The 12,200-nt window shown below is 42.1% G+C and overlaps 1 protein-coding gene across 1 annotated transcript in view; it reads right to left on the reverse strand.

Annotated features, from left to right (window-relative positions):
- SYT17 (synaptotagmin 17) overlaps nt 1-12,200 on the reverse strand; it is an 816,561-nt gene that overhangs the window by 569,382 nt on the left and 234,979 nt on the right. The window contains exon 3 of the mRNA XM_069210227.1: nt 4,055-4,203. Coding sequence (XP_069066328.1) covers nt 4,055-4,203 — 149 coding nt within the window. The remainder of the gene's footprint in view (nt 1-4,054; nt 4,204-12,200) is intronic.

Below are 12,200 nucleotides of genomic sequence, written 5' to 3' on the forward strand. Positions count from 1 at the left end.
AACCAGAGACGTTGACACTTTCACAAAACAGAGGGGAGGAGCTAATCTATTTATAAGTGGAATCTCCAGGTCTAACTCTAGGAAGGACTTAATCTTCTTTTTTGGTAGAGGCCATGCCTTGGCAAAATGCATAACATAATGGCATATGGTCCATTAGTCTCAATCCCATAAAGAATGGAAACTGTTCTAATACTACAATTTTTAAACATGTATTCCAATGTTCTCTACAAAGGGCTCCATAAAAGGCAAATAAGCAAAGGAACAAACAGAAATGTTTTCAAAGGCAAACTTCAAACCTATTATACTCATAAAGGATTTATATACCGTCCATTTGAACGACTTTCACTGTTTCCTAATCAACTTCAATATCCTGTGTATGAGGTGCAATTGCAAAATGTAATTGTTGATTATTAAAAGCGATGGTGTGCTGCACACTGCTCAGCAGCTAATCGTAGGCTGAGGAAGGCATTCACTGCTACGCCCCCAGGTCTGGATGGACGTTCGAGAGGCCCGTTTGGCCTATAAATGTGCTCTGAAATGTAGAAAGGAGGATTTTCGAAAGTGGGACTGGGAGCACTTGGAGGTTGCCGCTATGGGGAAAAATAGCAAGATCTTTAGGGACACCATCAAAAACATTAGAGATAGAAATGCCCCTGAAAGTCCACTTTTGCAATGTAATGTCTTGGGATCTGACTGGTTCTTACTTATTTGCACCATATATTATATAGAGGAGGATGCTGGTATAGTCAGTTTCCTGGAATTTAGATTACGGATCTCTCCTCCCTTTTGTGTTCTCTTATCCGAAGCTGAATTGGCAATACACCAGAGTTTAGGTGGGAAAGCCTCAGTACCCGACAGGGTCCCAGTGATCCTTATAAAATGTAAAGTCGACTTGTGGGGCCCATTGATTACTAATATGTTTAATCAGTCCCTGAATGTAAAGATTTCCTGATCATGGGCCTTGCCTACCATTGTACCAATATTCCAGAAGGGAGACTGAGCCTCACACAAATGTTATAGACCGATTTATCTAATCCATAGCATAGTAAAAATCATAGGCAGGGTGATATTTAACCGCCTTTCTCCATTCCAGTTTGTATTTCGGTCAGGACTGGGTACAGTAGAGCAATGCCTACATTTGAGTCTGATACTCAACAAATACAGGTTTGGGGAGCACGACCCACTGTACCTGGCCTTTATGGACCTCTCCCCAGCTTTCGATCATGCAAATTGAACTAAACTGTTGATGATACTATTGGACCTGAGGGTGGAACTACCTGTAGTTAACTTTCTGCAGTTGCTGCATGTAGATCTCACAGTCAAAGTGTGTTTGAAGGCCCACGGAGATATGACAACAGAATTTCCTCTTAAACGAGGTGTCTATCAGGGTTCCATTATGGCACTGTTCCTTTTCACCATCTACATAAATAAATTATGTTCTGAATTGATCTTGACTCCCCTGGATACCCCTAAGATTGCCCACACTCAGGTGCCGGCATTGCTATATGCTGACGACATAGTTTTACTCATGCATACACCCAGTGAGTTACGGTTGCTTGTTGACTGCTTCGTCTCTTTTATGAGTGGTTTGGACTTAACTACTAATTTCAGGAAGTCTCACATAATGGCGTGTGGGCCGAATAAAAGTAACATCTCCAGGCTCATACTAAAGGGTCAGTCCTTGAGTAGTGTGAATGGCTTTCGTTATTTAAGTGTATTTATAACTCTAAGGGCTCCTGGCAGTCTCAGTTGAATCAAGCACAGCTTTAACTTAATAGTGCGTCTGGAGCACTGTTTAATCTTCCTCGAGAAGGGGGAAAGTAACAACTCCCCCCTTCTTAAATATTTATAATGCACAGTGTGGCCATGATTTGGGGTTATTGTAATACATTTGCCCTTTAAACTGAAGAAGATCGTATTTGTGGAGGACCTTGCAGATACCTCTGTCCAGTTCAGTTCAATGACAAACTGAAAGTAAAGTATAACTTCCTTCAATACTGTACTGCTAGAAGGATGAATTCCGATGTATGCAAAGCATTAGTTTTACATTTTTATATATCACTTGGAACTTCTGAACCCACACTATATTTATCTGTACCCCTTATGAACTGGGAGAGGTCTCTTTTGTTTAGTTTCAGAGCAGGCACAGTTTGGGGGCTCCTGTGCTTCTGGGGCGCTAGTAGTCCTTTTCGAGGCCTAATCGCACTTTGGCCATACGATGACCATGGGGAGCAGTCATGGTTACATTTCATGTTGTTCTGTACATTTTTTAATCTCCAGTTCAGATATTTCCTCAAACCATTCTTAAACAAGCTGGACCACCACAAATGTAGAGAAGCACTATTCAACTTACAATTTTTAAACAGCCATGGAATATGCCAGAGAGTAAGCTCCTTCCTCTGGGCCACTGTGAAACACAGAAAGTCAATAGAGGGGTAGCTTGGGATATGGCCACTTTTATGCTGTCTATATACAGAATTTGATAAAGGTATTTGCTGGTGCTTTTATGAAATGCCGGGTCTATTAGCCAATTTGTATGATTGTTTTATGTTAATATTTGCATAGTTAATACGTGCGTTTGTCCAGAGCTGTTGCGGCTTCCTTGTATATATGGTTGTGATGATTAATGCTGCTATAATGTGTAATTATGAATTATAGCTGACTCAGTTACAAGTTTTATCGTGAAATTGTTTGTTTTAAACTGTGTCGAATTCTCTTTTATGGTCATCATTTGCCCGAATAAAGATTTTATGAGGGATATGGTGGATGGTAATTGTTGACCATTAAAATTAATTACAATACAAACGACTCATATGGATAGTTTTTGCGTATTACATTTCAGCAGAAGAATTTAAAACACATAAAAGATTTCACCAACTTCAAAGTCAATTGGGTCATGGTATACACTGAAAGTTTCACTGTTATCACTCCTCTCAGATTTAAAATAGGTTTCAAATAAAATGTCCTTTTATGCCTAACCGCTAGACGTATAAAAAAATATTTGTGCTCGAATGTTTTCTTATTTTTGACAAACAGACAATAATAATACAGCTTGTGTATGAGAAAGCTTCCATAGACATAGTCATCTCTGCATCCCAATAAAAAAATTAACTCCTAGCTGCTCATTCCCGACCCCTCTTGTGTCTGCTCCTGCTTGATCTGTTCCACCCCTATCTCTCTCCCATATATCTCTTCCCTCACTCCTCCCACTAGCACCACCCTCTTGTCCCTCCTTCTTCTTTACCACGTCTGTCCATCTTCATTTCTCATGTCTGTCACTCCCTCTGTTTCCTTCCCATTCCTCTTCCTCTAACACCTGCATGACACTCCTCATTTTGTTGTCCACACAGCTCTCTTTCTTCTTCCCAAACCTTTCTCTTTCCCATGCATCTTCGCTTCACTTCCCACTCCCACTGCCACTTCTCGTTTCTCTCTTTGTCTTTTCCTTGTCTGTGCCTCCTTGCTCCTCCTGACCGCCCTTCCCTCCTCGCAGCGTCTCATTAATGCTACTGAGACCAGCTTTTTTTTTTTTTTTAAGTGTATGTCAAGGGAGCCTGTATTAATTAAGACTCCCTTTCCATCCCATTTTCCTTTTTACAGAAATGAAAGGAGGTGGTTTTTGAAAACCCCCTTGCCTTCATTACAGTCCTCTTTTTGTTTGGTTCCTGTGGAAAATGAAGTTTGGGTTACAAGTGACCCTTCATCATAGTCCTTCATTTCTTTCTATGTCATAGAATGGATAGAAGAAGTACAGTGAATACCCATTTGCTTTTAGACCGCCATTTCACATAATTACACAAACACCAATTTAATGAACGTGAGGGAGCCTTTATTATAGGGTGGCTTACATTTCTACCATCTGACTGGTATGAATGTGCCTAGACTGGGTTTCTACAGGTTAGCACATTAAACCTAGGCCTATTGGCATTGCCAAGCATTGTCATAATAGTGATCATTTTAAAAGCATAGACAGTGATGTAGTAATAGTGGCTTCTTTCTTACATATGCTTGAATACCTGGAGCATGCTTGCTTGAAATACAAATCTCCACTTACAGCCATGGCGGAGTCTGTGCAGGAAAGGGCCCCAATATTTCCACCTCATCTTCACTTGACTGGCAACAACTACATTCATAACACTTCTGACAGCAGTTTCTACAAGTCCATCTGCACAGTAAAATGTCCGATATCTTAGAAAGAAGACCCTGAATTACAGGAGAGAGAAGAAATCTGCATTATAAACATAAAAATGTGAAGTCATACATAGCAACAAAATGTGGTTTAATGATGACATATTGGAAAATAAATATTTGCCTATGATTGTCAAACACTTTAAAATGTTGAATCGATTCACAGAGAAAAACCACAAAATTAACCCTGTGGACATATTGCTCTGCATGGCTGTGAATCTAGGAGTTTTGAGAATTTAGGAGCACACCCAGTAGTAAACTTGGACAGCTGGCCCAGATGCAGTTTCCAGACACATTACTGGGAATATTGTGACATTCTCTATTTTCATGTGTGTAAGTATACTTAGGGTTTAAATACAACTGTGCTTCTTTTTTCCTTTCTCCGCGGGTGAAACCTCTTCCTGGTACCCCAAAATAGTTTTGCGTGTTTTGTTTCCCATCCAACCGTAGAAATAGAGTTACTCTATGTCTATGTTGGAGAAAGTCTCCAACCATTTTCAAGATGGGAAAGGGCCAGAGAGAACGTTGTGACTGCCCTTAAACTCACACGTCTGCTAGTGTTCACGAACTCTGAAGGATGTCATGCAATCTATCTTGTGAAGATAGGATTACCACATCCCTCCAGATCATTATGGACACAGCAGTTCTAGCTGTACATGTCATGATCTAATGTATTCCAAGTGTTGTAGTCTTGTTTTGCTTTATGTGAACGAATTTGATTAACACACAAGAAACTGATTTGTAGGAGAAAAATTCAGGACTAGAGACAGTGTCCAAATGGACCTGGAGGGAGGTGGTCACTGTGAGTAAACCACATAATTGATGGATCTAGTGGTCCAATATAGTAACTGTTCCCATAATGCATCTCAGAATGAATCAGACTATTTTCCACAATACGGGGCACATGCAGCTGAATGAACGGTGATATCCTGTGGAGAATCATGATGTGGTAGAGGAAAGTGGATAAAAAGTTACACTTTTTTCTCTAGGGATAATATGTCATCACTAATGTGCTCCTGAGGGCTAACACCCTTAGAGGATACGGGAGATGACCCACTGCGAAGTGGAGCATAAATTCAATTGATTGACTAGAGTGAACAAAGTCTACAAATTACACATTCCACTGATGAACGGAATAGACACTGAAGGTGCTAACCATGTTGCCTTGCACACATTAAACATTTGAAAAAGCATTCGTAAGTTCAATTGCACTTATTCGCATGCAGACACACCAGTTAACAAATTTACTGGAAAATGGTATGGCATAAAAGGCTCTTAAAAAGGGTGTGCATGTGAAATGAGTGTTGTGTGTTACGCCTTACAACATAAAGCCATAAAGTACACTTTCGGTTGTTTGGTGATACAAAGCATGCTTTTACCACGCATGTCTTTTCCATGCAACTTTTACTAAGCATTGTAAGTACAAATAATGTAAGTTAAAGCTCTCTCTCTCTCTCTATATATATATAAATATATATATATATATATATATATATATATATATATATATATATATATATATATATATATATATATATAAGTATATATATATATATATATAATGAATAATAATAATACCTATACAGATTTTAATTTACTCCTTAACCACTCTTTACCACTAATCACCCAAAACGTAAACTTACTCTTACCAACCTTTATCATTACCGACCACTAACCCTTAAATTTACCCTTACTGCCCTTTGCCACATCTGTTCTGTTGACAGAGGTCCTGTTCTGGCAAGAAAGGAACTTTATTGAATAAGCTCTATCTTGCCAAGAAGGAAAGAGGCTCTTTCCTTCAGTACCTGACCTTGGATTTAGGATCTGCTCTGCCAACAGGCCCTGGGGTGTGGGGCTTTCCTGTGGTGTGTGGTGCCTTCTCACATGGATGTGCTGTCAGTATGGGTGCTACCAGAAGGGTGACTCGAGGAGTGGACTGGGGATGATGATTATTAATTTAGGCTCTGATTGCTATGCTAGATACTTCCTAATGTTTGTAACCTGGCATGGAAGACATCAACATCCATGTACAGCTCTGTTAATACCCTTCACCAATGGAATTGGGATGCTGCCCCTTTGCTGAGCACTTGGAGCAAGTTGCTGTAGGAGCCTTCCAAGCGAGGGGAACTTGCATAATCTATCTGAAGGAGAGTTTTTTAAACCACAATGTTTCTGGCTTTAAAATGCGGGACCACTGATGCTTCTTTTTTTTAAGGAAATTTATTATTTCTGGTTTCTATTTAATTTGCACAGTGTTTTTAATCAGTGTTTTCCTTATATTTTCTGTAGCCGTAGACTGTCTTCTGCATTTATAGCGATTCATAGTTTAAAGAAAGAGAATCTTGTTACAAGTGATGCCAAATATTTAAAAACAAACCCTCTTCCAGAGTCTTACTGTGAACAGACTTAAGTTGATGGAGACTGGGCCAGTGCTTTAAATTGGCCGGCACGCACAGGCTTTGAGTACTGGCACTTCTGATTTTTTTTTCCATGGTGAGTGTTGGAACTTCTCCAGGACTGAGAAGAGTACCGGTACTCACCAGGGCAAGTCGGGTTTGAGGTGAAATGGTCATGTCAGCATGCACGGTGTCTCTACGATAGTGCAGGCTTTCATAGTGGCCATTTTCCCGTGAGAAGCCACTGCATTAAACGCGGCTGATGACGATATCCTAGATGCTGCAGTGTGGAAGGAAGGGAATCCCTTCAAAGGGAGCGGCTTCCAATGACTGTTCCCTTCCTTCTTTGTCACTGCAGCTGTGAGCACACAAAGAGGATCATGCATATACAGTCAAACCCAGCGAGGGGATTAGAAGAGAGTCGTCTTTACCCCCTGCAATCCTGCAGCAAGCCTGATCTAGGAGGCATTGGGGGGGGTCAGACCCTTGCCACAACTCCAGGCGCTGACCTTGGGGCGCCATGTTTTTAAATACATTATGGAGTTCTAAGCACCTGCGGGGGAATTCCTTGCCCCCGAAAATCTTCAGGGGTCAATACAAATGTCGAGACAACTCTGGTGATTAATGGGCCTGCTGGAGAGAGATCGAAGTTTTATCTATAAAAGTTTTGACTCATCATAAAGTAGAGCAAAGGGTTCATATGCTGCTGCAAAGAAAAGTGTATCAGGCAGATTACAAAAGTGAATATAATTTAGATAGTTTAGTGGGTTACTGCGTTGGTCAGAGAGGCCATGCCAGTAGAAAAGCAACCAGGTGGCAACCCTAATTTATACAGCCTTGAACCTTCGAGTGTACACAAGGATTCCGTCAAATCTCGTATAACCAGGGCTTCAAGGGGCTTGAAATGGATGCAATAGAGGACCCTATATTTATGTCCACTGGAGGAGGTCGCCACTCCATAGGATGACCAGCCTTTGCCCAAATTGTAGGTGAGGAGGGGGGCATAAAGAGAAAAGGGGTAAAATGAGAGACATAGGGAAGAGAACAAAAAGACTTATAGAAGGGTCAGCAGATAAAAGGCAGAATAGTGAAATGAGAAAAAGGTGCACATCTTCCCAGTGTGATGAAAGCAGGCGCTTTTAGACTTGATAAAGGAAGTGTGAGATTCTCATTGTGCCTCCCAGTGGGTCAAAAATGTGTTCAGACAACATGCACATCCAATCCTTGACCTCTCAGCGGATTGTACAGAGCAATAGTTCCTTATGTGACAGTTTTAATTATGATTCTGTAGGTAAGTGCAATATTGATAACAGCAAAAGACAATGTTGCGTTTAAGGGTGAGAAGAGAGAATGAACGTGCACATGTGTATGCGTGTGAGAGGGTAGGGTGAAGAGGAGTTGAAGCAAGACTGTCACAAAGATGGCGATAATGTGAGAGTTAAAAGAATGCCACTAAAATAGAGATAATCTGAAAGATGAAGGATATCAGAGAGGAGAAAAATTATGCAAATGTCTCACAGTAAAATGGTGTATAGCAAAGAATGGGATTAAAGGACAAACTTCAAAAACCACTACTCCATCCAGATTTTGAAACGTCTAGTTCACAAAGTCATATTTTCAGAATTGAAACATTTTTAATTGATCTAGATTTCATCAAATGTCCGTCCCTAGCTCCGCCACCTAAACATGCCCACTGGCCCAGTCCCCACACCAGCAGGCTAATTTGGTGAGTACCTGCACTTTTTTCCTCCCATTTAAAGCACTGGACTAGGCTAAGCAAATGTCAAAATTGTTTGGGGCGCATTTTGCAGGCCGAGTAAAAAAAGCATTTGCCAATGTGTTTGCTACTGCCAGGAATAGGACACAATTGCTGTGCACTAATACTGCACTATCACACAGTATTTATTTCATGAATTTGGCAGCTGCGCACGGGGTGGTTAGAACAGACACTTATTCAAATGGCAGGATCGTGAAAGAAGTCATTTATCTCTATATGTCTGCTTACTCTTAGTAATTACATACTAACATTTTGCTTAATGCGTGTTCTATTTTCCTGCCTTAAAATCCAAGTGCTGACAGAAAGTGTCTCTTTCCACCCGGAACTGTCAGAAGGAAGGGTATGGAAATGCCCTCTTTGAATGGTCCACTTGAAACACCATTGCCTGAAAAGTGCTCCATCTGTCTAGGTTGATATCTTTAACAAAAAGATTCGTAGCCCATCTGTTATCATTGTTACTGGAATTATGCGGCAGGGGTAGATCAAAATATAAAGGTGGTTGACTAAACTATGCGTCAAGAAAAGGATAATTATGCGACCTAATGTGGCATATTTTGTGATTGTATGGCTTATAATTGAGTAATTTCTTCACAGGTTAACATTGTCTGGACAATGGCGTGACTTCATTAGTGTTAGTGTCACATCCTTATACAGCAATAAGAACCTGTAAGATCACCAATCAACCTTTACTTAGGGCTGTCAACTGCACAGCAATAAAGGCTACCTGATTTTAGTACCCTTTCAGCCATTTGAGCCAGAAGCAATTTTTTGTTAAAATCAACAGATGATAAAGCAAATTATGGGTTATGTGGCAAACTGGGCTAACCCATAAATATGCGAAAAATGCGGCAGTATCATATCAGTGGCCTTGTCTATTATATATGTTTTTGCAAAATGTCTTCGCTGTAAAAATCTTTCTAATATATATTATTTAGATTATCTCCTTTTGTTGTTTGATATCCAAATGCCTCCAGTGATTTTGGAGACTGCAATGTTATATGATAAGATAATGCCGATAGATGGGCTGCAAAAAGATTAACCTTGGCTATTGTGAACTCCGTGCAAAATAGAGCTCATCTTCCCTAGTACACATCAGCGCACAAGCAAAACGAGGGGCCCCAGCTATGTGAGTTTGACACACTAGAATGCGTGGCAAAAATTCTGTTGAACTTGTGAAATATTGAATGCAGCACTGCATAAGCAATGGATTTCCATTTAATTGTATTTTATTGCTATAGTGCTCAGATCCAACAGCTAAACAAAGACTAATTAGAAAAGCGTCACAGACAGTATATTACAGCACGGTTGTGATAAAGTTGCACTGCAGGGTGAGTCGACTATGTGACAGGGAAGATTATAGGCCGTTGGGAATGCCTCATGGTCGAGATCAGAGTTTGAAGAGGTCCAAAGACGTGTAAGGATGGAAAGGAGTGCTCGAAAGAGGAATCGAGTCCCTCTGCTGAGAAGAATGAAGATCACAAGGAGGAGAACGAAGACCAATCAATATGGGGAGGCGGAGCCTAGAGAGTGAAAAGAGCTAGCGAGGCACAGATCAGAAGTAAAATATGGGCCAAGTAGTGACTTTTAAGCATGGCACATGAGAAATAGATTTGGAGAGGAAAAGATACAGGCACTGGCAAAGCCAATAGGTCTCAGATTTGAGACCTATTGGTTTTCCAAAAGCCTTTTGGAAATGCTGTGCTGCATTGGGAAAAAAACACTTTGTGCAGCATGGCCTAAAGGGAAAAAAGGGAAAAAAGACACAATGGATTGGTCAACAGTGAACGCCTCATTGTATAGATAAATGCATATGTAGTGATGTATGCGCATGTATCCATCATCACACATGCGTGCTCCTATGAAATAGCAAGGCTGCCATTCTTTTTTCCAACCAGAGAAGGATCAGTAAATTACAAAAAATTAAAACAAAGTAGTGTGAAAGTGCTTCTTTTTAGAAGACCACACGGGTTGGGGGCAACAGAGGAGGGGTTGTGGGAGACGGTAAGGGGTTAAAGTAAAAATAAAGGCAAAAGGCGGAGTAAGCTAAAAGCAGCACATGAGGAAGAGATCAACACAAGGGCGAGAGAAGAAGCCCAAAAGGGATAGCGAACATGGAGTGATCTGTGCCATAGAGGGAGAACTTTAGTTGTCAGTAAAGAGGTCTAGTCTTATGAAAGGACTTAAACATGACCCTCTTAGTCATTTCAGCTAGTGCCGGGCATCCAAAGTGGCAGAAGTAGGCGAGTAACGAGGCCCTTGTGATACAAATCTGGCTGCTGCATTTTCAATTCGTTTTAACTGATTCAAACCATATGCAGGGTCCACCACGAATAGAGAGTTACAAAAGTCGAGCTGACTTTGAATGGTTGACCATGTTGTCACCTGCCATGCTGAGTCAGGCAGCAGCGGCAACATGTTCCTCAAAACACGAAGCAAGGCAAAACAGGTAGCTGACATCTTTTAGCAGTGCTGATTAAAGAGAGTTTCACATCCAAGTGGAATCCTAGATTCTGAACGGACTCAGTCAAGCAAGGGCCAGGATCACCTATTGCCGGCCAAAAGTCCAAGAGTAAGGCTTGGACCAGGCTCCTGTTAATACAGCGCTGCACTTCTCTCTTTTCTTTATTACATTTCAATGAATTAAGCATCGGACAACCAAAATGTCTCTCATGCATTGGTAAAACACTTCAAAAGAATAAGACATAGAGAAGGCAATAGAAATAACCAATTGAGTATAGACTGCATAGTTCACAATTTTCACTCCATGTGATCTGATATCTTGGACAAGGGACAAATTACAGATTTAAAAAGGTGGCGCTTAGGGCAGAACCTTATGATATGCTCTGTTTCAATGTCTTAAACTGAGGCTTATAAAGCAGAATATGTACCGCCTGATGTCTGCCCTCCAAATAAGATCTACACCATTGCAAGGCAGACCCTCCAATGTCTATCTCAGCCGTTGAGAGAGTAGGATGAGTTGTGTAGTGTTGTGGCCGGAACTGGCCAGCACCACTAGAATGGAAGCGGAAGGGGTGGGTGAGAGAAACTCCCCTCACCGGAGGTGCGAGATGGGTCGCACCGGGATGACGGAGAGAAGGGGTTATATAGGAGTGAGAAGGTGGGAAGATTGTAGAGTAGGACTAGGGAGTTAAAATAAAGAGTTGTTACCAGAACACTGCCTCCGAGTGTTTATTGCAGATCGCGCGCCTGCCACGGCGCAACATCACATTGGCGACGAGAGTGGGCCTACCATACCTGGTAGTGGCACCACCCACCGCACACCCAGCAACAGACCAGGATCCGTTGGGCACACGCCTTGACGCGAGCAAAGCAGAGAAGTCTGACCAGCTTTCCTTCCGAGCCGTCACGGACTGGTTGACCAACGCCACACCGAATACCTGTCTCAAGGCGGTCCCACCGGTTCTGATCTCAGAAGCCGCCAGGGGTGTGCCAGCAGCCGCCCGCGCCGACAACCGGCACCGCCGCCAGACACACACAGCGGCTGCACCAGAAAGGGCTGTGCCGCACCAGGAGAGCAGTGCGCGCGCAAGGAAATGCCCGTGCAGCCCCTCAGCTGCTGCCCGACTGACGTCGCGGCTCCGACAGCCTGCTACAGCCGGCGCCAAACACGCAGTAGCACTTTCACCAGAGGAGCGCCCCGAACGTGCTCATGCGGCAGCGTGCAAGCCCAAGTCCTGCACTCCACTGAAAGCAAGCCCCAGCACCCAGAACCGGCAAGGAAAAAAAAAAAAGAAAAGAGAGAATAAAGTGTGAAAATAATGACTGCATTAAGCGTTTTGTCCCCCCCGTGGCCAGAAGACCTCGTACAGGCCATCTAA

Source organism: Pleurodeles waltl, chromosome 10 (genome assembly GCF_031143425.1).
Source record: "Pleurodeles waltl isolate 20211129_DDA chromosome 10, aPleWal1.hap1.20221129, whole genome shotgun sequence".
NCBI lineage: Eukaryota > Metazoa > Chordata > Amphibia > Caudata > Salamandridae > Pleurodeles > Pleurodeles waltl.